A 27846-nucleotide genomic window follows, 5' to 3' on the forward strand; every position below is an offset into this window, starting at 1 on the left:
CCAGGCAAACTCCCTGCCGAGAAAACACCAACGTGTTGTAAAGCAGCTTATTCCTTTCACTGTGGCCCCCTCGGGCTGAGGGAAGCCTGAGGTGAGGGCGGGTGGGCAGTGCTGGCACCGTGCAGGGGTCCTGCCCCACGCTGGCATCGCTCAGCCTGCAGGAGGGCTTCCCTGCCTCCACAGCGGGGCACGCAGAGGGAGAGTTCCTAATTAAGATCTCCCAGAAAACTGCTTTGGAAGGAAAAAAATAATAATCACTAAAAAAAAAAAAAAAAAAGAAAAGAAAATCTCAATTGCAGAGTTCCTGACTGAGCCGTTTCATTCCTGTTTTGCACCACAATAAGAGGAACGCAAACAACAGCTGAAAGGAAACAGCTTGATTGTCATGAACCAAAGTGCCACGTTAGTTTTTCATCAAACGTGGATGAACTCTATTAAAAATATACATATATATCCATTTCCTCAATTCATTATTCCCCCTTTTCCCAAGAAAAACCAGCCCCTCAGGACAGCTCATTCCCAGCCCTGCTGCCCTAAACTGCAGCCCCAGAGCTGCTCCAGCTGTTCTCTCCCATTTTCCTCCCCTGCCTGAGAAGATACGGGTAGGAAAGATGTGGAAAGGGCATTCCAGGGCTGCCACTCCCTCGGTGCCACAGAATGGGCACCTCCCTCACGAGGCCCAGCCGTGGTTCCACAGCTTCTCCCCGTCAGGCTGGACAGGACCAGCCACCAACAAAGGACTCATCCCACCCAACAGCGGCAGGGAGGAGGAAAAGGAAATGAATCCTGCCAGCAAGAATCCTGCCAGCATCGCTGCCAGGAGCACCGGGAGGGCCTCCCTCGCTGCCGTGTCACCCGCCCGGGGCGGCCCTGGCAGGGTGACAGCCCCGGGTGACGGCAGCGGGTGACACCCATGTGACACCCCGAGTGACACCCTGAGTGACACCCCGAGTGACACCCCGAGTGACACCCCGAGTGACACCGTGCTCGGGGGATGCACGGCCGCTCTCCCAGCGTTCCCATGGCGACGCCCGCTCGGCGCCGCGTGTGAAACACTCCATTCGCTTATTGATTGAGCCGCCGTCAAATTCAATCACAAGTGAAAATGGATTTTTTAATGCGACTATTAGCTGCTTTTGAAAGGCAAATTGAGTTCAGTTATACCGAGTCAGCCATCAAAAAACAATTTGCTGGTGAGGAGCCAGGCCGGGGCAGGCATGGACAGCAGGAGCGTGTGGAGACCCGAGACAGGAACAGAGGGCAAACACGGCTTTTCCTCCTCAAAAACACACTGCTCGAGGAAGAGGAGGTGCGAGGCTGGGCTCTGAGGGGCTGGCACGGACACTGCTCTGCATCTCTGTGACCCAACGTGGCTGGAAAGCCCCCACTGCCCCAGGGGCTTCAAAGAGCAACGCGAAGGAGTTTTCACCACAGAAAGCCAAGCTGGACGAGCGAGATGGAGACTGTCCCCAACCACGGGGTGCGTGAGGGAGGCCAAGAGGGGAAGGACACACGGCCCAAGCGACTGCAACAGGCTCCCGTTCACACTGAGCCCACCCAAGCCAAGCCAGGCCAGCTCTCCCTGCTGTGCACACCCCACAGCCAACAGGACTCAGCAAAGCTCATTTCCTCCCAGCCGCTGGGAAATAAGATTTTTCCCTCGCTGATTAGGGAAGCAGATTCTCATTACTATGTTAAGTGAGGATCAATGTTGCAGCCAAGTCTGAAATAAGCCCTGTCTGGCGAGGTGCTGAGCACACCGGTTTCCCCAATTTGGGGCTGAGCACCATCTCTGGGGGGGGCATGGACAGCATTGCTCCAGGATGGAGATGGAGGAAGGAGGTGGGAAAGGACAGAGCAGTTTTTTACTAAACTTGAAGTTCAGAGAAAACTCTGCTAGATGTGCCTGGACTTGCCTGCATACACATATCTATAAATAGAAAACTCTATATGTAAAAAAGCCACTTGAAAATAAATACATGTTTCTCCCTACAGAGATCAAGGACTATAATGTAGTCCATTAATTATAAACCTATTGTTTTTAGAAGCTCCAACAACCTAAACAAGCAAACCTCATATAAATAAATACAAATCCATCTTCACTTTAGAGTGCCAACCCTTCCAGTTCTCCTCTCAGTCCCATGAGCAAACTTGCAGGCATTATTAAACACTTGCAAAAGCAGTCCAGGAATTTCTATAGAGGCATGATCCAAAGATCTGCTTTCAAAGAGCCTCTGCTTCCCGCAAAGCTCCAGCCTCAGCTAATGAGAGCTTAACCACATGTTTGTGGCAGATGAAATAGTATCATTTTGCAATTATTATCATTCAAACATTATTTATTTAACCTGCAGCCACATTATATTGACTGCAGAATTGCTGTCATTTTTACTTTTGATGACTCCTTTATTGAGCTGAGCGTGAGGAATCGTGCTCAGTGTTCCCAGTGTGGGAGTTGCTCTCTCCCTGCTTGCTCACCCTCTCCCCAGCCAAACCCCAGAGCTGGTGGTGGTTGGTGCTGGCATCAAACAATGGGCACTTTCAGGCCTTTTCCCATCTTCTCCTCTGCTCCACCTTCCTCTCCTGGTCATTTTTGGGCAATTAATCCGTTCTGATCACTACTACAAACCACAAGCACCAAAGAGCTCTGGATGCCAAAGGACAAGAATTGGAACTCGGTGCCACCTTTTCACACCCCCCCCCCCCAGTGGCTCTGAAAGCTCCCATGTAAGAGCTGCAGAGGGGTGGCAGCAGCTGAGGGGCTCTGTGCACCCCAAAAAGTCCAAATGTGGAGCTAACAGACTTCCCTGTGCTAAAAACCCTTCCCCAAGGAAGCAGCAGGGTGGGTCACAGCCACCATCCCTGGGTTTGGCAGCAAAATAAACACCAAGGGGTGCACGACTCAATATCTGAATGACAGCAGGGTAAAAAACATCTGCCCTCCCTCTCTCTCCTGGCCCTGGTTCCTCCCTCACACGTCACTCTCCTGAAGCCTTGCAAGATGCATTCACACAACAGGAAATCCAACATTCTCCTTCGCCTTTTTCTTTTTTCCTCTCTTTTGATTTTCCCCAAATGTAAATGAGGAAGTCATCTCTCCTCCGGTGATGAAACATCTGCCTGGAGAAGCTTGCAGTGCAATGCAACATATTTTGATCCCTGCTACATCTAATTACAGAGAAGAGAAAAATCACAAAGCAGAGTTTGGGACTTCCCCCCCCCCCCCCAAAAAAAAAAAACACAAGGCATCTGAAAACTAATAGAAAAGCAGCAGCACTGACAATCAGAGCAGGGGCAGCTTTCCCATCAGCCTCGAAAAACAGCACTGGAATACAGAAGCCCACTTGGAACAAGAGGGATTTCAGAGAGAGGCAGGGGAAGATTAATTGCTTGTGCCAGGGACACATTGGAACTGAATTGGAATCTCAGTGTCCTCAAAGCCAGAGACTGCTCAAGCCAGGACACAGAAATGGGCCTCCACATCCATCCTTGGGGCTCCCCAGCGGGTACTTGAGGTCAGGTTCTGGCAGCTCCTTCACACCCACTCCAATGCACAGGGAAAGGAGGGATGTGGGAAGAGGCATCCGAGGGAAAGATGTTGAGCCTTAAAGAGCAACTCACCCTCACAAGTTTCAAGACCCACCAAACACTCGATTTTCAGGAGCCAAGATGCAGAGAGACTGAAGGCTGGCTCTCCAAACTGGGATGCACTGGCTTACCCAGACAGCAGCAGCAACACTGCTCCAGGAGGAGGAAGTCCATGTTGTAGGGAAGATCTGGAGACATTCGGATACAGCTCAAACCTGGCAGGGGCAGAGCCCTCCCGTTGGCCTCGGCTCCCGAAGAAAGCACACTGACAACAGGGGAGGGGAGGTCTCAAAGGCACGGCAGGCACCACCACCCACACCCCTCGTTCAGGAGGGGCTGATTGCTCCCTTGTTTATCTCTGAAACATTCACTCTGAAGCACTCGAGGGGTGCAGCCTCCAGCCGCTCGAGGATGTTGTTCACCGCGGGAGAGAGAGGTTTTAGAAGTTCAAAATAAAGCCCTAATCATAATCGTTGCTATTTCCCTGTCTTGCTCTCCAAGCTCAAAGGGAGTCCACGGCTAACCAGCAACAAACACCACCTCTAACGAGACCTTGCATGGCAAGGAACCAAGCACAGCACCTGGGGAGCTGCTCAATGGCTGCACTGGAGATCTGATGACAGGCTGTTTATAGCAGCTCACAGAAAAGCAGTGCAAAATAAACACCAGGCTACCTGCCTTCCACCCCACTTCCTCCCAATTTCAAGGGACAACTTGATTTCTTTCTAAATGTTTCAAGTTTCCAATGGAGGAAAACAAAATGCTGTCTGTGATGAATGGAGTCTGGCAGCTGTTGGGGACAGGTATGGCACTGCAAACCGTGGGAAACTGGCCCAAAACCTTCAGATGCTGCAAGGAAACAAAGGGCTGATGGGAAGGATGCCCACAGACAGGCAGGGGGGTCCCAAGTCCCCATTTTTCTTCACAGGTATTTGTCACCAGCATTCTGCTGGCGGACAGGCCCCCCTCCACTCTGCCAGCCAGCTCTCTTCCAAAACAATTGCCCAAAGGATCGGGCTTGCTGCTTCTTACCCTGCTTGAGCAGGGAGCAGCAGGTGCCCATCTGGAGCCAACAATGCACAGTGGTTTAATCCCAGTCCACGTGCAAAGGACAGGCTGAAATAGCTGCAGCCCACAGAGCTTGTCAGCACCGTGAGGAGAACGAATGGATACACCTCAAAATCACGCCTGCCACAGACACTCTGAGCCTCTCCTGAAAGGTCACATCCCTCCTCACTGCAGCTTTGCACCAAGTCATGTCTGCCAGGGAGAGGGAAAAACACAACCCTGGGGCTCTCCAAGGTGGAATTAGTCCTCCAAATTCTCCCCTTTGGGCACGTGCACACGCACATGGAGGGAGCTCACAGTCACCTTCACAGAGCACCACGTGCTCCCGTTCCTCGAGCAGCCCAGATCTGGTGCTGACAAGGTCAAATGCAAGAAGAAAACTCACCCTGGGCTAACGGGAAGCAGAGAGTTGGAAGATTAGTCACCATCCAGATGTCTGCTTTTGCTAGGAAAGAGACCAGCTGAGGAGGGGTGGAGGACATGAGAGATGCAAGATGGTGTGGGACTCAACACTGCAATTCAGTCCCTGGCTCTGCCCCCAATTCATGCAGCATCTGCTTCCCACTCTGTGTGCCCCAGTTCACCTCCTGGTCCCCATCTCCTCTTGGGGCACTGGAATCTCTCTGGGACTTGCCAAGGGCAAGTTTTTCCAAGCACAACCAAAATCCCCAAGTCTCCCATAAGCAGGGTCAAAGGGAGAACTGGTCCCAGCCCCTCACAGGACAGCCCTGAGAGAGAGGGGCTCCTGCTCAGCTATTTCTGCTGCCTCCCAGGACACAGGGGAGTGTTCCCAAGCGGATCTGTCAGTCTGTTTGGAACATCAATGTTTGCCTAAGCAAATAGCTCGGAAAGCTCCACAAATAGCGGGAGGGTTGGCTAATTGGGGAGAAGCTGGAGAACCGCAGAGAAAAACACACGCAGGCAGCACCAAAGGCAGCGAAGAGCATGGCTAAAGGGGTGATGGCTGAAGGGGTCTGGCCACCCCAAGGGCACGTTTGCCCTCCATATATTGTACTCTTGGCCCCAGTACTGCTGTCAACAACACTTTCTGCATATGCAAATAAGACCATACTCCTGCAATTACACGGCAATCAGAGGCAAATTACATTCTTGCTGTTTACTTTCAGTGTCCTTAATTAATCCGGTTATTAGACGATTAATGAAGCTTGTTTGGTGAAAAACTCATAGCATTTCCAGCGAGGGCTCACGCATGCACCCGGCCGGCAGGACGGGCACGCCGGGCTGGAGGCACCATGGCCAACACTGCCAGTCCCCAGGGCCAGGGGAGCACGGTGACACTGCAACCTGCTCCAGGGCTCAGGGGGCTCAGGGCTCGGGCTTTGCAGCCGGACTTTGCTCCACCACTGCCCTGCAGGAGCTCGGTCCTGCAGCCCGAGCCAACCAACCTCTGTCGGCTGCAGCCACGGCACCGGGACCCTGGCACTGGGCAGGCTGGGGGGACACACACACCCCCCGTCCCACACCGGCACCTCCAACCAGTACAGAAACTGCTGGAGAAGACTCCCAGCTCCGGGCAGCCTCCAGCCCCATCCTCCCTCAGTCCCAGTCGGCTCCCAGGACACTCTGCCCTCCCCAAAGGTCACCCCAGCTCGTGTTTGGTTAAGCTGACAATAATGAAGTGGCATGTTCATCTAATGATCAAATTGCTGCACCAGGAACATGAAAGGCTGAGGAGAACTAATTAAGAAGCTCATTTGCATACTCCAGCGTTTCCGGTGCACGTATGGGGTTCCCATAGCAACCAGTACAAAAGCTGGTGATGGTGTGTGGGTTTTAGTGGGTTTTAAGTGCTGTTCCTTCCCTTTGTCATCCCCTGCAGATCACAAAGGCTCCACGAGGAAGGAGACACCGGGCTGGAGAGGGGGATTTCTGCACAGCAAGGTAGGGACACAACGTGCTGTGAGCACAGTGGTGGGCTGAGCCCACTCCCAGTGCCATCCAACTCACACACCTGGGGAGCACGGATTTTGGGGTGGATGCACAGCCTGAGGACACACTTGAACAGAAATCCCTGACCCGATATGACTCTATCAAAGAGGCTTTCATGAGTCACTTTGGTCTCAGCTCCATGAGGAGCCAACAGCTCCAGAGTTTTGCAGGGGACTGCACCAAATTCCACAGCATCCCAGTGCCCTGGGGAGGGGCTGGCTGCAGGCAGCCCAGGATAACGCTTGCAGCACCCAGGACATGTCGAGCACTGTGGGGCTGAGACCCTAACCCTGCACCCCAGTATGAGAAGAAGGGAGGCAGGAACACACTGGTGAGGTGTCAGCCCCAGTCGCAGCAGGTTCCTGCGTGGAGTGCAGTCTAGCACCAGCCCCTTTCATCATGTCACTTCTCCCAAGCACCAAGATTTCTTTTCTGCCTTGCATTTCTGGCAAGAAACCTTTGCATTTAGATAAGGAATAAAGCCCGGGATCAGATGTGAACTCTGCGGCAGAGATCAACATTTTAATGAATTAAATATATTCTAAACTAAATGTAACCTCTTAGCGCTCACATTTTTGAGTGAGACTAACTTAAAGAAAAAGCCAACAATCCAACTCATTTCAGCTCTCTCTGGCTGTGAACTGGCCACAGGCCAATCAATTATCTTGAATTTATTCGTTATTCAACTTCCCTCCGACAGCCAATTTCCAGGCTGTGAATTGCAGGTGAGCAGTTCCTCCTGCCGTGGCCCTGCTCCCATTCCAGACCAGTTTACAGGCAGTGGTTTCACTGGGCTGCCCGGGAGCAGCGCTTGGCCCAGGGCCAGGAGCAGAGCAGGATGCTCTGGCTGGCACATTCCGCATCAGACGGTGCCAGGGGTATTGGAGGGACAGGGGCTGTTTGACATCCAGCAGCAGCATTTACAGATGCAAATAGAGCCTGAGCTGCAAGGAGCATCCCCCAAGGGCTGCGCAGCCCTGTCAGGCCTGGGAAGAGACATTTAATTCCTCCCTGTTAATTTGTTGCTGTGCAGGGAGGGCAGAGCAGCTCAGCCCTGCTCCAGCAAAGCGTGTCTGGTCACAGAGACCAGATGCTGCAGCTGAACACGGAGCCCCGAGTGCCCAGGGATGTTTTGGGGGCTGGGCAAGGCCGTGTTGGAATGGGAGGCACATGGAACAGCCCCTGGCTGTGCTGCCCCAGGCTCAGCCCACCCTGGGCTGCCCCCACACCAGAGCCTGGTGGTTGGGGACAGAGGGAGTGGGGCTGCCCCCTCCCAGGGCACTGGGAAGAGAATGATGGGTAGGACCACAAGCAAGGCAGCAGAGCTGGTCCTTCGTGCAGCCCCCACCCCAGTTACACTGCAGTTAGAGCAGGAGCCAGCACGGCCAGGGCTGAGGAGACCTGAAGCTCTCCCCCCTCCACTTGAAACATCTCACCTCACTATTTCCCATGCTAACACAGGAGCCCTTCCCTGTCCCCAGCCTACCCAGCATCCTGGAATGATCTCCAGAGCCTTCAAGCTGGAAGAAGCCCCCTTGCCCATCCAAAGCCTTCTCCTCCCCTAACATTGTTTTCATTTCCCCCTCCCCCCCTTTTTTATTCTCAATAAAAACATAATTACAGGCTTTTAAAAAAAGCAAATTATAGTGACATACTTTAATTATCTCCAAGCAATGGAGGACTAAATTACACAGTCAGGGAATCGGAGGTTACCTAAAAATAAAAGCAAAAAGCTTCATTAAATGCTAATTGCAGCTTTCACCACTGAAGTGAGATTTCAGCACAGGCCACCATTGACTCACTGGGCCCTACAAGAGAATATTGGTGCTGTGGAGAGACCCCTGGGTACACCCCACATGCGTCCATCCATGGCTCCAGCCACTGGGATCTCTCCAACAAGGAGAAACCGGGCTCCATTCTGCCTCTGGTCCTTCCCACAAGACTGGGTGCTGCCTCTCAGAGGCATCACCATCCTCCCAGCAGCACTGATGTGTCCATCACAGCTCCTCCAATGCTTTGTAGCACAGACACGAGCTCCACAGGGTCCCCCACCCTGTGTGGACCCACAGGACCTGCTCAGCTCTGCTGCCCTTCCTCTCTGAACACAAGGCAGGACCTTCAGGCTCTCCCTGTGGGAGGGGAGCTGGATGGAGGTCTGTCCCAGAGCAAGGGCCAAGCCACACTCTGCTCCAGCCCTGCTCTTTCCATCCCCTTCCTCCAGATCTGCTCCCTCAGGAGCTTTGCCACGGCTGCAACAGGAGCCCTCCTGGCCCGAGGAGCAGGAGGGTGATATTTCCCAAGACATGGGAAGCAAGGCACGAGGTGGCTGGCAGACTGCAAAATTTGCAGAGAAATTATCTTGTTTTTCCATTTCCTATCGAGTTGGCCTAATTATGCCACTGAAGTCTGTAATTTGCCTCTCACAGAAGAGAGTTAATGACTGGTTCCAGGCTGCTGTCGCTCCGCACGGGGCCGGGGCCAGGAGCCCACACAGAGCTCTCACTCCAGCCCCCAGCCGTGCCCTGGCACCCCAAAAGCTCCCACTTGTGCCTGGAGAAGGGAGCTCAGGAGAAGGGCTGAGGATTGGGAACAGCAGGCAAGGACAATAGAAAGTTCCAGGCAAGGGGAGATACGAGCGGGCAACAGGAGGAGCTGGGACCAGCCCAGGTTTTTCAACCCACTTATCAAACTCCCAGAAAAAGTGGAAAATGCACAGGTCAACCACTCAAGGAACTCAAGCAATTATTGCTGTTTAAACTCAATAGCCCTTCACAGAAACACAGGGAAAATCAGACAAGTGCTTTTCATCTGTAAGGGAGGCAAGGAAGAGAAATCACAGCACGACAGGCACCTCGTTTATAAAAATATATACACACAAAGTACCAAAAACTAGGAATCTGATATCTAGGAATCGGAATCTACTCTGCTCTTCTGCTCAGCCACAGGCAGAACTACCCTCAAAAATACCAAGCAAAGCAGAAACTGGATCCTGGATCCACCAGCTCCCCAGGCATCCACTCCAGGGCCTGGCTAGATCCCCATCCATCTCAATGGCTTACAGACAGCTCCCTCTTAATTAGCTTTCATAATCAAATAAGTGTTTAGAATTAAACAGCACTGTATAAAATTAACCAGCTGTGTTGGGGGGTCATTGCAGCCACTGGAATGTGCCCAGCACTGGGAGGGACACGGGTCCTCCAGCAGCACAGGGACAGTGACAGCCAGGGCAGGTTTGGGTGGTAAAAACAGGACCATCTCTGGAAGGCTCAGAGCATCCCTCCTCCCAGGCACAGCCAGGGAAGGGAGGGGGATGCTGTAATTGAGGTAGGATCAGCCTTTCCAGTCATTATCAGGCAAAGCTCAGGGTGAAAGCTGCTTGTAAAGCCAGTAGAGCAGTATCTCTGAGCTAGAAACAGCTCCACAGACATCAGCTCAGGTTTTCTGGGAGCCCTCTGAACCAGGCAGTGCCTCACATCTGATCTGACAGTGATGGATGCGCTGGGAACGGAGCAGTTTTTTCTCCTGAGAAGCTCTTTTGACAAGTATGATCTTATCAAAGTTGCAAGCTTTTCATTATGCTTCTTTTTTCTTTTTTTAACTCCTGCCTTCAAGCCACGCTCTGTCCCCTGTGCACGGGCAGGGAATGGGCACCTTTCTGGTCCCTCTGGCACCAGTCACTGGCTGCAGCTCCCGGGGGGCTCAGGGCACCCAGGGCCCCCCTCCCCAGGCACCCCACCAAGGCAAGAGCAGAGCTGTGATAATACACAGAGGGGCAGGGGAACACACGCCAGGGATGGGGAGCCATCCCAGCACCCTCTCCAAGGCCGAGTCACCACCAGCTCCAGTGCTTTTACTGGGCACCTGAAACCACAGCTCGGCCAAAAGCTGGAGGCACCCACCCCACCAGGGTGGGCAGCACCCCCTCTGCCTCCTTTCCCCACCTCCCCCAACAGAGAGAAGCTTGGACCCTCCTCTCCCCACCCAGCAGCAAACAAGCACAGCCACCCCCCTTTCCAACAGGGAATCCAGAGCCAGAAACAGCAGCAGCCAACACTCCAAACCACCCCAAAACAGGTACAGCCAAGACTCTCAGAACTGCCACCTACCTCACACACTGTGCTGTCCAAGGAGGAGCTGCAGGCAGAAGAAAAATTCCCCCCTGGGGTGGGCAGAGCTGCTTTTATTAGTGGGCAGCACCCTAATTAGCCCAGGTTGCTCCTGATGAGGAGAGTGGAGCTGCCCCTGCCTCTGCATCACAGGATCCTTCAGGTTGGAAGAGCCCTCTAAGATCATCCAGCCCAACCATTAACCCAGCACTGCCAAGGCCACCATGTCCCCAAGTGCCACATCTGCACAACTCTTAAACAATTCCGTCCAGGGGTGGGGACTCCACCATTCCCTGAGCAGCCTGAATGGAGAATCTCTGGAAAATCCCTTTGTCTCTGGTCTATCTCCTCCCCTCAGCCCACACTTGGGGGAAGAGGAAATGAGGAGGAATCAGCCCTTTTCACCCTGGATCTGCTCCAGCCCTGAGCACTGGTGAGGCACAGGCTGCAGTGTGTGCCCCAGTGCCCCGTGCCAGGGACATGCTGAGCTCCCCTCTCCCTGCCCCATCCCCTCCCAGAAGGACCCCTTGGCAGCAGGAATGCTTGGAGAGGAAGGACACCAAGCCCAGAGGAAGGACACCAAGCCCCCTGCTCTCCCAGAGCTCTTGGCCACCCAAAACCTTCCCTGTCAGCCCAAACAAACCAAGTCACCTCCTGAAACCAAGTCACCAAGAGACAGCAAACACCGAGTGCAAAACCAGGGTCTTTTATTAGAAATCTCCTTGTATAAAAATGATCATGCTCTACACAGTCATCGAATAATTCATAAACATCCAGGCACTGAACTTTGTTTTTTTTGTGTGTTTTTGTTTTTTGACTGGTCAGTACATAAAGCAGACGTATTTCAATCCATATGGTCATCACATACATTAAGGAACCACCTATAGAAATCAGCACTTTGAACACAGTCTAGGTTTTATTTTATTTTATTTTGTTGTCTGTTTTTATGTAAATTTTATGTATTTTTATTTTTTTTTCCTTTTTGCAACATATAGAATTTGGTAGGATATGAGGGAGAGAGTGAAGAGGGATGGAGGAAGACAGGAACAAAATAAAATGGAGGATTAAAAAAAAAAAAGAAAGAGAAAACAGAAGGTTCTGCACAACCACAAACAATCTCACAAATTCCAGAAAAGGGAAAATGTTGGGTCTCTTTTTTTTTCTTTTTGCCAAAATACAGAAAAAAACCTCAAAGACTTGCAGAACTTCGTCACCTCTTCCCTGCTCTCCGTCCCCCCGCTCCCTCCGGGAGCCATGCACCGACACCGTGGGCGTGGAATGGTTTTATTGGTTCTTTATGGATTTTTTGCTGCTGTTGATGGCCGTTTTCCCGGGAGCTCTGCCCCAGTGGCCCGGCAGGAGCATTTCCCCAGGCTGCCACCTCCCCTCCAGGGTCCTGCCAGGAGCGGCTCCGCTCCCTCCCGGCTCCTGCAGTCCCTGGAGCTAAATCGCGTGGTTGCTGTAGCTGACATAGGTCTGTTTGGTGGCCAGTGCTGGAAGGAGAGACAGAGCTCACATGGATCGTTCACAGAGTCCACCCTCCCCTTCTGGCTCCCATCCCACCCCCTGACCCGTCCATCACACCAGGAGATGCCTGCAGGGATGTGAACAGGGTTTGCTCGTGGATCCAGCCAGCAGCACATGGGATCCTTCCCTGGGAGGGCACGGAGCTGTGGCAGAGGGGCTGAGCCCAGGGCAGCCTCTGGCTGCTCTCTAAAGACAGTTCATCCCAAAGAGTGACCTGGGATGTGACACGAGCCATGGGAATGTGCTCTCGGGCTGCCCTTCACTTCCCTCAGCAACCTCCTACAGACAGACCACGGGTGCTCTGTGTTCCCAAAGCTCATCTTGTCGCAGCCCCGCAAGGCACAATTTGGGGTCCTGCCCTCAGTGGGCACGATGCTCTGTGGAGATGCCCCCATGAGGTCCCAAGGCACCACAGGGCTCAGTGGGCACACGGACACCGTCCATCCAAGGACACAGACAGTGCTGGCACAGATGGCAAAGCCCTGGACACCCTGAGCAGCACAAACGTGTCCCGTGTGGAGCCCTCCCATGGCACTGCACAGAGGGGACACCTGGCAGCTCCTGGTGCCTCACTGACAATCGAACCTTGCTGCAGGTTTCCAACTGGTGTTCCCAGATAACAATTAGATAGAGCAGAAGAAATTGGAGCTGACAGAGCTATTTGTTAGCTGCGATGTTTTCGTAGCCGATCTGCCCGTATCAAAGCCCTGTGAATTATTTATTCTGTTGTTTATTTAAGGATACGTGACCCGCCAGTGACAGAGTGAAAAATGTCCCCTCGGTGCTGCACCGACATCCCCCCCATGCCTCCTGCCCCCAGTGCTGCTGCTGTGCCTGCTCCCTGCCTGGCACAGCCGGGAGCTCACTGCCAGCCCTGCTCACGCCGAGCTCCCACACCCCCGTGAGAGACACGTCGCAGCCGGAGCCGCAGCAGACTCTGCTCTCCCTCTCCCAGCTCCTGCCATCCTCAGAGGATCCTGCTGTGAGTCCCCCCGGGAGCCGCCTTACCTTGTGTTTCCAGGTTTTCGCAGAGCTCCGATTTGGCCTCTCCGTTGGGGCGGAAACCTCCCTTCTGAGAGAACTTGTTGGACATGGTGGCCGCCGTCACCACCGCCTTGAGGCTCCGCTTGCGCTTGGGGACGTTCTGCTCCGGGTGGAAGAGGATGATGTACACCTTGGGCATGTAGAGCATGCCCAGGGACACCGAGGCACTCAGACTCACCGAGATGGTGAGCGTCGTGGTCTGGATGTACATCTGCAAGACACAAGGGCACGAGCTGAGACACCCCCCCCAGCTCTGTGGGATCCAGAAGGGTCAGCTGGGAAAGGAGGAAATGGGACCATGGAAAAGATGGACTTAAATAAACTGAGTGGGGAGGCAGTGCTGGAAATGTTGGCACTCCTGGATCTTGATGCTCCACCAGCTGCAGGGCAGGAGCTCCGACGCTGAGGGTGGGCACAGCAAGGACACCCACTCCCGGGGCACCCTCGTGCCCCATCTCCCTTCAACAGGTAATTCCCATTCCCCAGCTGGCTCCTGGGCCCTTGTCATGTAAGTCACATATTACACACCGACACTGCCTTTTTGCAGTCAAAACTAATTTCACGCTCACTGTCCAGGACTAACAGTGACAGATGTTTTGCAAAATGAAAGCCCATTAATCTGACTGTAGAATAATCCATTTTTCTATGGAGAGCGTTTGGCAGGCTCCTCACAAGCCGGGGGCATCTGAAGCAGGTGGCAACCTGGAGGAGGAAGAGACCCCCTCCCTCTGCCCATCCCATCTCCCGGGGTGGCCAGGAGTGCAAGTCCCTGCTCCACGGGCATCCCTGCAGACATCCCTGCTCCATCAGCATCCGGCACGGGGCTCCATCCTCTGCAGCATCCTCTCCTCCACACAGCTCATGTGCTGGGCCAGTGGAGCTGAGCAAGGAGGGGGCTCTGGGTCTCCAGGTGCCTTTGCACACCCCTGGTTTGCAGGGTGCTGACAAGGGTTTAGGAACTCTAAAGCAGTTCCTGACCTTCACCCCTGACTCTGACACAGCACAGTGTCCAGGGATTGTCCTGCAGGTGTTTCCCACGTGGGATTTAATGCCATGTGAGGAGGCACAACCTGGAGGAGCCAGGGAAGCCCAGGGACTGCAGCAGCAGCCAGGGCATGAGGTCCCCACCTCTCCAGGGCCACACACTTGCCCTGGGGGCTCAGTTTTTGGAGTCAATAGAGCAGAAAGGTGGTGGAGGGCAGGTGCTGAGGCAGGGGCTCTGCACGGCTCCCTGGGGCTGTTCCATGCCAAGAGTGAGAGCTGGTGGGAGACACCCATTCCCAGGCAGGGCTGTCAGCTCCCCCAGGACCCACAGGTCCCAGCTGTGACTGTGCAAAGCAAATCAACACATGGCCCAGATTGTTCCAACTCAGCCCTGAAGGGAAAATGCCACAAAGCTTGTTCTGAGTCAACAGAAAACTTTGGTTTGTCCCCAGAATAAAACCTCCTGCTGTCACATGCACCGGTTTGTTTGTTCCACCTTCTCTCTCTAGGCAGTTTTTGGAAATAAAAATGTCATTTCATCAAGCAAAGTCAAAACATATCTCTGTGCCAGAATATGTGCGCTTTTTTTTTTCTTCCTCTTTTTTTCACTCTAACTCTCCAGACTCTGCTGCAAGTGTCCTGGACTGGCCAGGAACAAGGGCAGCACTGGGACCCCAACTCCAGGCACCCCAACCCCTGCCTGGGAACCAGCACAACTCTGCCCAGCACAGCGTGACCCTGGTGGGACATGGCTCAGCACCCCTCATCTCCCAGACCCCCTCCTGTTCCTCAGCAACACCTTTCCAAGGAGCCTCACTCCAGCAATTTCCAGTTTTTGTGCCTCTGCAGCAACCCCCCCCCCCCCGCCTCGGGGGCGTTTCAGCAGGGAGGGAGAGCAGCTGAGCTGAGCTCAGATGTCTCTGTGCAGGCTCCCCCCACGTGCCGGGGCCAGGGCTCCCCACACACCAGGGACTCCCCTCTGCTGAGACTCCCACTGGCACCAGCTCCAGCTCCCCATGCTCCCCCCACCTCTTTACCTCCTGCAACACTTCTGGGGTCTCACAGGGCCACCGTGGTGACCTCCACCCCGGTGATGCCTGTGCCAGAACAGCCCCATGTTCCACAGCCCACACCAACCCCGCAGCCGTGTCTCGCCACACCAAACCCCCGACAGCTCAGAGAGGAGTATTTTTAGCCTGGAGCTTCAACACAGCCATGGAGCTCTGCTCAGTTAACCTTTTGCCACTGCAAAAAATGACCATTTCTCACTAGTGCAGTTCCTACTCTCTTAATTGGTTTCCAGCCCAGAACCCCACTTCGCCCCTCCGTTAAAAAGACTTGAGCTTCCTCCCGAGCCCTCAGAGTTGTGTGCTGTGGCTGTTGAGGAAGTTCCAGCTCCTGGCCCAGCAGCAACTGCTGCCTCATGGGCAGGATCAAAGAGCAGAGCCATCTCTGACTCAGGACAATGATGTTGCACCGAGGGACTGCAGCAACCTGAAGCGACCCCACACAAGCCCCTGAGCCCGGTGCTGTGCTCAGCCCTTGCTCAGAGCTGGATGATCCTGTCCTACCTGAGGGAGCAGCCCGGGCTCAAGGCACAGCCCTGCACAGCTTGTGCTTGCCCCACAGCAAATCTCTGCATTAACTGGAAACTCCCCCCACCCTAAATCCATGCCTGGGCCCACTACAAGGGATTTTGCACCGTGGTGGCTGCTGGGGAAAGGCAGATCTGCTCAGCCCTCCTCCAGCACACTAACACCACTGGACAGTCCTCTCATTCCTTCCCTCTCCCTCTTTTCCCTCAGCTGAAAGCAAATGTGATAAACAGGGAAGCAGACAATGACTCCACTGTTCCACTGCCGCCTTATCAGCGCAGGAAATTGTCTCTTTCTTTAGATCCTCTGTTATTGCTATTTCTGTAATCCGCCGGGATCGGCGGGGATAAGAGGTTCTTTTCAGAAAAGGCTTGGGGGACTTGTTACAGTAATATGCCACCTCCATGCAAAGTTGTGGGCACGAGGTAAAGCGAATTAAAATAAAAGTGGAGATTATTATTATTATCCAACTCCTCCAGACCACAAGGCCTCAGCCGCAGCCTCGGCTGGGGTCTGGGCAGAGGTGCCAGCGGTCTGGGGTGAGGATCTGCCCCGTGGCATCCTCAGGACTCCAGCTGTGCTCTCAGGGGAGAACAACAGCCCCGCCGATGCTCCTGGCTCTTCTGTTCCCGGGTGTGCAGGTGCTCCATGGAGCCCAACAGGCCCTTGGTCCCAGCAGCCGGGACACTCAGAGCCCACTCCCACAGCACAGCACCAGCTGGAACGGCAAAACCCCTCCAGGGATCACTCGGCAGACTGAAGGCTGCGAGACAGAGCTCTGGTCCAAGGGGAGTTGGGAACATCACTTTTTCCGCCTCTAATCAGCTTGTTAGCAGCCTAATAACAGAGCAGCCCTGTGCATTACAACCCCCAACGTGAGGCACAGCCTATTGTGGAGCTGCTGCCTGACAGCCAGCGTTCGGCAGCCCTAAATTATCCCGTGACAAGCTGCAGTGAAGAGGTGAGCAACCTTGCGCATAATCTACAATCATTATCATTTCCATCTTTATTACCCACAGTATGCCGAGCACATTAAGGAGGCTTTCAGGGAGCTTTTGTTTTGCAATAATTTCTTAAAAAACCTGCTTTCTTGTTAGTATCTCCCCTGCCATCTCATCAAAATGGAAATGCTGCAAAAGGCTCCATTTATTTCCTTTAATTCTCCTCCACACTTCCAGCCAGCACCGGCTTGGTGAGACTTTTTGGTTGAGCCAAGGTTAGAGCTGGCTGGGCAGGCTCGGCCTCCTCGAGCGCCGGGGCTGGATGCTCTGAGCAGAGTCACTTCAGCAAAAGGTCCCTCAGCAAACCACCCCCAGCCCTTCGCAGTGGGTGTTCCCAAAAGCCACGGCGTCAGCAGCTCAGCACCGTGGGGACACCTGGGGGGTCCAGAGAGGGGTCCGGATGGTGGGTCACCCCGGGGATTCCCAGGGAACAGCAACTCCAAGATTTGTTTGTCAGAGCAGCTCTGGGCTGGCAGGCGGGAGCTGTTTGCATTTGACATAAACGAGATGATTCCTGTTTTGGCTGGCAAGCAAAAGGATTTGGGGCTCATTCATGAGATTTTTATTCTTTGTTCTTAATCCCTCGCACTTGAGCACGGAGCCTCATCCGGGCTGGCCTCAGTCCCATGGGAACTCAGTGCTGGGGAAAGGCACTGGCTGGGCAGCACTTGGTCCCTTCCCATGCAGAAAAAGTGCTCATGACACTGGGACCTGGATCTGCCATCGGGACTCATCCTCCCCTCCCACACAGCAGCATCCTGTGCTGCCACTGCTCCCATCCAGAGAGGGGCAGCGGGGTCAGCAGAGCTCTTCCCACCCCAATTCCCATGCTGGCTGGGCCAAGGGAAGTGACCTGAAGACATGACAGCTTCTCTCAGCCCTGCTCCTCACAGCCCACCAGACACCAGCCAGGCCTCTCCCCTCTTCCCTTACCTTTTCCGCCGACTGTGACGTCCCAAAAAATATCGGGATGAAGGCTAACCACACAATGCAAGTAGTGTACATGGTGAACCCGATGGGTTTGGCTTCGTTAAAGGTCTCTGGGACCCCACGGGTCTTAATAGCATACACAGTGCAGGTGACCATGAGGAGCATGCTGTACCCGAGCAAACAGATGAGGGACAGGTCCGAAATGTCACATTTGAGGATGCCCCGGGCAAAGTGGGGGTTTGTAGTCCGCTGGTCCTCGTAGTCAATGACAGAGTGGGACGGGTCCACGATGAACCAGATGCAGACGCCGACGAGCTGCAGCGAGATGAGGCTGAAGGTGATGACCAGCTGGGAAGCGGGGCTGATAAACCGGGGGGCACTCACCGACTTCTTGCCCTGCTCGAAGATGCGGTAGATGCGGTTGGTCTTGGTGAGCAGCGCGGCGTAGCTGATGCTCATGCCCAGCCCGAGGAAGATGCGTCGCAAGGAGCAGGTGCTCAGGTCGGGCTCGGCGATCATGAGGAAGGTGGTGGCGTAGCAGAGGAAGATCCCTGTCAGCAGGACGTAGCTCAGCTCCCGCCCCGATGCCTTGACGATGGGCGTGTCGTTGTAGCGCACGAAGGTGATCACCACGAAGAGGGTGGCGATGATGCCCACGATGGCGATGAAGACGGGCACCACGGCCCAGGGCGAGCTCCACTCCAGCTTGATGATGGGGATGGGGGTGCAGCTGGTGTGGTTCTCGTTGGGCCGCTCGTTGAAGTGGCAGCGCTTGCAGTGGAACTCATCCAGCTGGTACTGGTAGCCGTCGCAGCGCTCGCAGTGCCAGCAGCAGGGAATGCCCTTCACCAGCTTCTTCCTCTCGCCCGGCTTGCAGGGCAGGCTGCAGATGGAGCTGGGGAGCTGAGTCCCACCCCCTGGCCACAGCATGTTCTCAACCTGTGGGGAACACAGCACCAGCCTTGCTGATGGCACTCCAGGCCTCAGCCAGGCACCCCAGGGCACAGGGGATGCCCTGCCCTGCTCACAGCAGTGCTGCCCAGATCCAGCCCCTCACCCCATCAGCGCCCAACCTGGCATGGGGATAGAGTGGTGATGAAGCTCTCCACTGGCCTTTTGGGAAAATTCAACATCAGAAACCCAAACCAAAATCCCTCCTTCTCTGAGAAAACCCCTTCTGCTCCGTTGTGGCTTCTCTCTCCTGCCCGATGCCCGGAGCCCGTGGGGATGGTCACACGTGCTGGTGGCCACTGCAGCTGAAGCACAAGTGTGTACTTGCAGTACACCCTCCCCTCTGACCCCCCCATGTTTGTCTGCCTGACCTTGCACCCGTGGGCTCCCAGGCTCACAGACCCTGCTTGGTGAGAAGAGAAACCTGCAGGGCCTTCCCCTCAGCACAGCCTGTTCACGGCCCCAGTGCAGCCCCAGCGAGCCCTTACCTTGAGGTGCAGGTGGTCTGTCCACTGCCCGATGACTTTGTACTCAGGGGTGGAGTTCCTGATCTGGTACTGGTAGATGTCGTAACGCCCCGGCGCGTCTCCGTTCTCGTTGAATGTCACGGGGGTCCCAGCAATGCCTGTGGGACAGGGGGGGCTCAGCACCCACAGCACCCACAGCATGGGGAGTCCTAGGGATGGGGTCCAAGGGGGCTCTGGTTTGATGCTCCCCCCCTCCCCCTCGCTGCTTATTTTAAAAAAGGGGGGAAAGCAGCTTTAAAGTTAAATCAAGTGAAGTCTGCAGATAAACACTAATGAAAGGAAGAAAGTGAAAAATCAAGCAAGAGGGAAAAGTAAATAGAAGAGACACTGTGGAGGAGATCACAGGGTGGAGATAAATAGAAGTAATAAGGGGACAGGACAGAAAATGTTTATTAAGGAGATACAGCAGGGGAAAAACGGCATTTCCAGAGGAGATCTCACACAGACAAGGGCAGAGCAGCAGGATTCAGTGGGACCTCTGCCAGGCGGGAGGAAAGGAGGTGGTGGTGGGAGCAGGCAAGGGGAGAGCCCAGGCAGGATGCCCGGGTGAGAGCAGGATTGGTGCTGGGTTACACTCCAAAGGCTCCCAGGAGATGTGGAAGCTCAGACCTCCTCATCTGCTGATCTGCTGTGAAACTGCCCCATCTCTGCCCCCCTCATTCGCAGTGCAGCAGGTGCCCAATGGCAACACGAATAAACTGTGGGTGCTGCTGTGTGACCCTTAGTGGGGGACCAGCAGGGACATCCAGCCCCTGGGGCAGCTCCTGCCACCGCCCCGGGCACGACAGACCTGAGAAGTTGACGCTGCGGATGTACTTGAGCAGCTCCACCCCGTCCACCGGGTCCATCCTGGGGCACAGCCCGACCTTGCCAGGGCACAGGTTCTTGTGCATGTTGTGCAGAGCGTGTCCCATGGCGTAGACGGCGTCGATGACAAACTGGACCTTCCCCTCCTGCTCGTAGGAGGAGTCCTGGCCGATCCGCTCCCGGTCTGCGGGTACAGGGGGAAGCAGGTTCCATCTCCCTGCGCCCCAGCCAACCCCTGGGGATGTGTCTGCTGCACCCAGTCCCTGGCAGAAAAGTCCACCCTGGACTGGAGCAACTGGAAACTCCAACCCCATTCTCAAAACTGAAAACCCAGGTGATGTGCAGCCAAAAAACATTCACTGAGGAAATACCCAACCAACGTCCCTGTAACATAGTCCTGAAAATGTGGGTGCTGCCACCCTGCTGTGCTTCCCAGAGCCCTTGGGATGTCACATCCCAGTGCCATGAGCCGTCCTCATACTCCCAGGTCCCCAAGAGGGATGCAGACTGGGCTGTGACTGATGTCCCACCCTCACCCCCATGCACTGACCTCCTTCATCTCCCAGGAGCTCCCACAGGCTCAGTCTCTATCAGTGGTGTCAAGGAATGCCCAGGCAGCATCCACCACTGTCTGTGTGTCCTCCATCTCACTTCCAACACCTCCTGTCCCCCTTCTCCCCTCGTCACCCCCTGCCACCCTCTGCCTTCACTGACCCCACAGCCTTCCCAGCTCACAGGATCCTGCAAGGATCTGGCAATTACCAGTGACAGCTGCCTTCATCCCTGCCATAACTGCCCTTAATGGGACCAGAAACATGTTCATCACTTAGCAGAAGACACCGCTTAATGTAACACGCTGTTAATTACAGCCCAGAGAGCATCTCCCAAGGGGCACTGCCACGATGGAGAGCCTCGGCCTCTGCCCCCCCATCGCCACCTCCAGCCACAACCAGCAGGAAGGAGGGTTTGTCAGAGAGCCGAGGGCACAGCCTCCCTCCTCCAGAGGGGCAGCACATCCTAGAAAGTCGTGCAAAGGTGTCCAGAATTAACTCTGGCTCTGCCATGCTCGGATGTGCCCTGATGTAAGGTGGGGTTCATGGGGGCCACAGGGGACCAGGCACTCAGCCTGTGCAGGTGGGGACAGAAAGGCACAAGCAAGCACTGGGTGCCGATCCCCTCCATCCCTGCTGTGGGAGGGTGGGATGAAGCTGGCTCTGGGTGCAGAGCAAACCTCCGCTGAGAGGGGACGGCCCCGCGGGCTGTGCCGGAGGTCCCTGTGCCAGGATGAGGTGACACGTGCCACTGACATGACACTAAAGCGAATTGATAACGAGCTGACCGACAGGAAAAGATGATATCAGGGAGGTGAATTCATAGGCCATCCTTCAAAGTTACAAAAACACTTTTGGAACGTGGAGATTACTCATGCAAACCCTGCCAGGTGATCCCTCCTTCCAAATTATTGACAGGAGCCATTAATCTTCTCCCTCAACTTTGAGCCCTTCCCCACATTCATCTCCAAAGGTGCAGACAAGCCACTCTGTCTTGTCAAGATAATTACCCATTAAAGGAAGGGATGTAATAGACTGTCCAGGGGAGCTGAGCCCATAGGCATGTCCCAGCCCTGCCATCACCCCCAGCACTGTCCTGCCCAGGGGACACAAAGGACCCAGGGCTGGTCCCTTACAGCTACTTTGCTTCCCAGCAGCCAGCTGAATCCCACAGAGGTCCCAAAATCCAACCCACTGCAATAACACAGGCTGTGGAGGCTGGATTTTCATCCCACACATCCCTGTGCCCTGCAGCGAGCATCAGCCTGGGGCTGTGGGAAAGCCGGATCTGGTGCCAAGGCTGAGCACTGCAGATAAGGAAACATCCCTGGGGCTGGCTGGCTGTCCGTCTGTGGCACCTTGCCCCAGGCCCCAGATGCTCTTTCCAGACGGGAATTAGGCTGGTGCACAGAGGGGAGATGTGGAGCAGACAGCTGAGGCTTGTTCCCAACATGGAGACAATAAATCTCTGCCAAACTTGAATAGATTAGGGCCACGAAAGGGATGTGACCTGCTGATTATAATAGCGGGGTCGTGCATCCTTCTACAGGGCTGGTAATTAATTTTCAAGTGCGTGACGAGGCTCTGTGGCCCCCTCGGAGGAGGGATGCAGATCCCTTCTCCAGCAGCGGATGAGAAGGGATTAGCATCAATTCCCATCACACCACTGGTGCTGGCTTTTGGCAGGAGTTAATCAAAGTCACTCACAGTGCTGCTCCAGGGAGCTGGGGATGGAGAACCTCCAAATCTCATGGAAGCTGGTGGCAGCACCCAGCACCCATGGCCGTGTTTTTGGGCTGGGTGAGCCCATCCAGGAGCAGGGATGGTTCCCCCACAAGGGATGCTCATGGCAAACAAATGATGAGTGCTGGGGCTGCTCTCGGGGGTAACATAGGCAGTTGCCATCAGGATTCCATCCCCCTAGTCCTCACCCCTCACCTTCCTCCCAGGCCTCCCGTACAGGAATGGGAGCCACGAGCTGTCCTGCTCAGGGTGGGATGCTTCAGTCTGGTTTTTGGGGTGTAATAAACAAGAAAAGCTGGCACTTCTCTGGGCAAATTGGGCTCTACCCAAACCTGAAGAAAACAGCCCCAAATGGGCCATTTGCATCAGCCCTGCAAGGCAGGAGCTCATGGATCTGCACGAGCAGGTGATTTGCTTCACCGTGTGTTAGTTCCCTGCTCTATCTGCCAAGCAAACACTCAGGAGATGGTTTATTTGCTGACAAGTTCAGATAATTTAAAGACAGTTCCTAGGACATTTGCCACGTCATGGCTTCAGCTGCCTCCACTGACACCTTGGCCCTGAAATATCACCCATTTAAAAGCTACATCACTGTGAAGATAAGAAGATCAGTGTTCTTAGGATCTGCTCGCGCATCTCCTGGTGCTGAGGGTTTTGTGATGCACTCAGGAAGGATGAGGAGCTCTTGGCTACCCAAGGCCGTGGCCATGGGCCAGTTTCCTTGCATGCCCTTGCTGCTTACCCAACTCACGCCTATGCATTAGCCACAAGACTGCCCAGATCATCAGATGAACATTTGGGGAATGCTGGCAAGGCCAAGGATGTAGAAGCACCATCCCACTCACCCTCAGTGGTGAAAGCAGAGGGAAAAAACTTCCCAGGCACAGCCAGCTCCATCCGATGGTACACCACAGCTTCCAGAGACATCCCTCCCAAGGGGACAGAGGGATGTGCAAATGTCCCCAAGTCCCCAAGTCCTGCCACGTCGCAGCCCGAGAGCCGCCGCCTCGTTATCTGTCTTCAGCCAGTGCCAGGCAGGCAGTAAATCTCTCCCATCTCTCAGTAAACATGTCACCTCCTCGAGCCTCCAACCATCACCTGACAGCAGCGCTGTCAGCAAGACAGATCCCCACTGCCTTGTTTACTGCATTCGTCCCTAAAGCCTCTTTTGGCTGGAAATAGCTGAAAATGCACAGGGGGGGTTTTGAGGAGGGGGTCGGGGACCTGGAATTAGGCTCTGCTGGGATCCCCACCTGGCTTTGATGTTCACTCAGGAACAACCACGCTCACAACCAGGACCACAACCCCTCTCACGAGCCCTCCCTCGCCCACAGCAGCCCCGCAGCTCTTACTGGTGCATTTCTTGATGCTGCTGCCTTTCCTCAGCGCGTGCCGGCTCAGCTTGCAGTGGAAATTATCCTCCCAAAACTCAGCAAACCAGATGTTTCGGCGGTTGTTGTCCAGTGTCCTGCTGGAGAAGTAGCGGTCGAAACCTGCCCGGGGAAAAGTGGATGGAGGGGCTAAATCCCTGGGATGGCAGAGAGATGCATAACATCCCTGAACACCCCAGACAGAGGGGAAGGGGGGGTTCCTGGGTGATAGGGACACACCAGAGTGTGGTGGGATTGTGTCTGAGGCACCCCTTGGGCAGAGCTGCAAGTGGAAAACCCACTCGGGGAAGACCCAAAAAACAGAAACTTTCTGGGACATTGAGGGCAGCAAGAAACACTTCTCTAGGCATGTCAGGGATAAAAGGAAGGGCAGGGAAAACAGGGCACATGAAAAATAGGGAGGGGATTGGTGCCAGCCAACATGGCTTCACCAAGACCTAATCAGGTGGTCTTTAAGGTCCCTTCAAACCCAAACCACTCTGCAATTCCGTGATGATTTCACAGCCAAACCCTGCAGTTATGGGGCTGCCCTCAGGGTGAGCAGCCAACCCAGGGGGTCGCTGAGGGTCCCACTGAGCACAGCCCCTACCTCTGACGGAGACCCGCTTGGGCAGGATGGTGACAGAGCCCTCGGCCACCTCCTCCAGGTGCAGCACCGGGGCGATTTTGGAGCCCCAGCTGTCCGAGCCCATCCAGATGAAGTGCCCCGTCTGGTTCGCCCTCTTGGCCGCCTCCAGCACCCTTCTGTGGAGAGAACAGCAGGCACTGGGGCACCAGCTCCATGTCTGTCCCCAGGGAAGGGGGGATGCTGGCACGGGGCAGGGCACAGCGCCGGTGCCATCTCCTGCTCTGGGCACACAGTTGGCACCAGGCACAGTCTGGTGTATATGGATAGACAGGAGTAAATGGTGCAACTCAGCTCCCACACCCTCTGCCCTCATAGCCTGGGCTGCCTCTCCCACCTCATTTGCATATTTGCTGACTGGTAATTGAATTTCCCCTTAATTACCCAACATTAAGAAAGAAAAAAAAAAAACCAGGTTATGCTGCAGCAGGCAGGGAAAGCAGCAGGGAGAGCCTGTGCTTCCAGCTCCTCAGCATCACCAGCCATGGGAGAGGAACAGGCAGTGCTGACAGTGGTCAGGACAGAGCTAAGGTGGGCTCTGCTGGGCTCAGCTGGGCAGCTGAGGAGCAGCTGGGGGTGGAGGTGCCGAAGGATCCGTCCTGCTGAGCACCCCCATCGTGCCAGACAGTCAGACACACGCCTGCCCACCCCACCGGAGCCAGCAGGTCAGAAACTCTCCATGATGGATGGGAGGGAGTGTTCCTGGATCCGACCCTCTGGGCTCTCCTTCCCAGGGCTCGCTGTCCCCCCGGGGGTCGGTGTGTCCCCGGCTGTGTGGGAGCGGGCCCGGGGCAGCTCCGTCTCCCCGTGCAGAGCAGAGGCAGGTTGTGACTCACCCCCCGCGTCGGAGCTGATCATTTCAAGTCCAGATGGTGTTTGAAATGCGTAATAAGGAAAAAAGCCCATAGAAATCCAGCAGAGAGTGAAGACAAGATGGGAAGAGGCAGGCGTGCAGTGGGAGCTCTGCTGGCTGCTCCGGGCACATCCCGACAGGGCGGGCACAGCCCACGAACCGCTCCAGGCACGAGCAGCACCTCCAGCTGCCCACAGTCCCTGGGGGGAGAAGGATCTCCCCGGGGCAAACTCAGGACATTCCTGTGGCATCACTGATTTATACCCTGTCTGAACCAGGCAGGAATTCCAGCAACTACCTTCCCAGTCCATCCTGTCCAGCAGCATGGCCCTGATCCCCATCTTCCAGGCTCCACAGCTCAAGCTGGCAAGAGGGTCAGGATTATGGAGGACCCCATGCCCAGGCTAAAGCCAGGTGGTTTGGAACCCCACTGCCCGGGTCTGCAGTCTCCTTTGCATGAGTAACTATTTCCAGACTCTTGGTAACGGGACCTGCCATTTACCCATCAAGGTAAACCCCCTTCCCCCTCACCCCCACCTGATGTCAGCTCCACAGACATTGCTATTAAGGAAGGAAAAAGGAAACTGAGAGCGTTTGCACATCTGATGTAAACTGATTTAAACTCACAGTTTACCCACATTTACATAATGTTTGCTGATTAATAAATTAGACACTTAGGAAATCAGGGGTAGCTCCATGTGAATCATTCTGCTCCATAAACAACAGAGCCACAGACGCCTCTTCACCCGCAGAGCAGCTCATCACCCCCGAGCGTGGCCACGTCCCCAGCCCTGCTGGGCAGCAGAGTGGGGGGGGGGGGGGCCCTGAAAGGTCCCCCAGACCTGTTCCTCTGCCCTGCTGGGGCTGGGGCTGCACAGCAAAGCAGAACCAGCGCCTGGGTCCTGCCCTGTCCAGCTGGGAAGCAGCAGGCCATGACAGCCACGGCTTCCAAAACCAACGGAAAGTGGATTTTCGCTCCGTTCAGCTCTGCGTGGCTGTGGCTGGATGGCAATGACGGGCCAGGTGGCCACTCTGAGGTCAGCTCTGGTGGGTCCCTGCCATGACCGTGTCCCTGCCACGCTCCACAGTGAATCCTCTCCCCACTGCAGACACGTCCCATCAGTCCCCCCCTGCCCCAGACCCCCCTCCCAGCCAGGCCGGCCCCTCCACACCTGATATCGTCCTCGTTGGCAAAGATGATGACGGCCCGGGCGTGGGAGGTCTCCAGGAGGCGCCGGATGATCTTGTCAAACTCTCCTGGCTTGGGCTCCCTTGGGATCTTGACGGACTGGGCCACGCAGACCCCGCCTGCGGCAGAGAGACCCCGGCACTGAGACACCCCCGGAGTTCCCGTCCCCCCGGGAAAGCCCCTCTTCCCAGGGCTCCAGCTCCAAGCACCAGCCCCTCCCCAGCCCAGGATCTGCAAAGGGTTCTGCACATGGAACGGTCAAACTCTGGCAAAACCAGCCCGTGGGAAGAGCAGGTGAGCCCCTCACCCCGAGACAGCAGCCAGACCCTGCAGAGGGTTTTATCCCCATCCCTGCGGCACCGGCTGAGCTTCAGCCCAGCTTTTCAAGGGGCCATTGCAAAAGCAGGTAATTAAAATTAAAAGAGATAAGGGGAAGTTGGCAATTGGAAGAGCCCACACACATGGCTGCTGGGCTCCCAGCTCCGGAAAGCCAGAGCCCTCCTGCTCCTGCATTTCTGCAGATGCCAATAAAGAGAGAGATGAGAGTGAAAATTAAACATTGTGGGACCTTCTGGATGTAATTGATGGTCTTAATTTGCATAGTAAATGACACGGCTGATGCCTCCTGCCACTAACAGATCCCAGATTAAGCAAAGGTCGGCATAATTAGCACTCAGGGCAGGGAGAGATTCCCAGTGCACGGCCCTGGAGAGGAGCAGGGCAGAACTGGATGGGGACAGGCTCTGGGAGGGTTTGCTCCCTACATGGGGCTGCAGGAAAACTGAAAATTTGGCCCCTTGCAGCCAGAAAAGGAGAGAAGGGGGATCTGCTGGGTGCTGAGCAGCAGCAAGGGGGGCTGTGGGGATGGGGGCACAGCATCCCCAGCCTGAACCTGCTGGCCAGTACTGTTCAGGGGGGTTTTGGTTTTTTTTTTCCTATGGTAAGAAATTGGGCCAATTTGCTGTTTGTTTCCCATATGGGGAGCCAGATGGATGGAGAGGAGGGAGTTGGATAAACAGACACCCGGACAGACAGATCAGCCAGGCGAGACCGGCAGCATCAGGCAGTGCTGGCAGGATGGGAATGTCCCTGGGACACTCAGGGACACTCACCCGGTCACTGCCCAGCCCCAGGCCAGGCCAGGGGTCAGGGCACGCTGCCAGGGGCCACCCTGCAGCTTAATTACAGTTTCCACGGCAATAAATGGAGAAAATCCAACAAAAGCAGCAGTTTGCAGACAGGAGAACCTTCAAAAGCCTGTGCACAGCCAGGCAGGAGTGTGGCACACGCGTGGCACCGTGGGGCTGGCACGGGCACAACCCTGAGTGCCCCTGGCATTGGCACACCCCTGAGTGCCCCTGGCACAGGCACAGCCCTGATACTCCCTGGCATTGGCACACCCCTGAGTGCCCCTGGCAC

The 27846-nt window shown here is 55.2% G+C and overlaps 1 protein-coding gene across 2 annotated transcripts in view; it reads right to left on the bottom strand.

Annotated features, from left to right (window-relative positions):
• Nucleotides 1–11394: 11394 nt before the first annotated feature.
• GRM4 (glutamate metabotropic receptor 4) overlaps nucleotides 11395–27846 on the bottom strand; it is a 34852-nt gene continuing 18400 nt past the window's right edge. For both annotated transcript variants that reach the window (XM_027659780.1, XM_027659779.1), the window contains exons 4-11: nucleotides 26411–26546; nucleotides 24350–24504; nucleotides 23722–23862; nucleotides 20059–20259; nucleotides 19230–19366; nucleotides 17794–18729; nucleotides 13245–13491; nucleotides 11395–12202 (exon numbers count right to left, since the gene is read on the bottom strand). In XM_027659780.1, the coding sequence (XP_027515581.1) occupies nucleotides 12153–12202; nucleotides 13245–13491; nucleotides 17794–18729; nucleotides 19230–19366; nucleotides 20059–20259; nucleotides 23722–23862; nucleotides 24350–24504; nucleotides 26411–26546 (2003 nt within the window). In that variant the 3' untranslated portion in view covers nucleotides 11395–12152. The remainder of the gene's footprint in view (nucleotides 12203–13244; nucleotides 13492–17793; nucleotides 18730–19229; nucleotides 19367–20058; nucleotides 20260–23721; nucleotides 23863–24349; nucleotides 24505–26410; nucleotides 26547–27846) is intronic.

This window comes from Corapipo altera, unplaced genomic scaffold (assembly GCF_003945725.1).
Source record: "Corapipo altera isolate COAL_440 unplaced genomic scaffold, ASM394572v1 77b, whole genome shotgun sequence".
NCBI lineage: Eukaryota > Metazoa > Chordata > Aves > Passeriformes > Pipridae > Corapipo > Corapipo altera.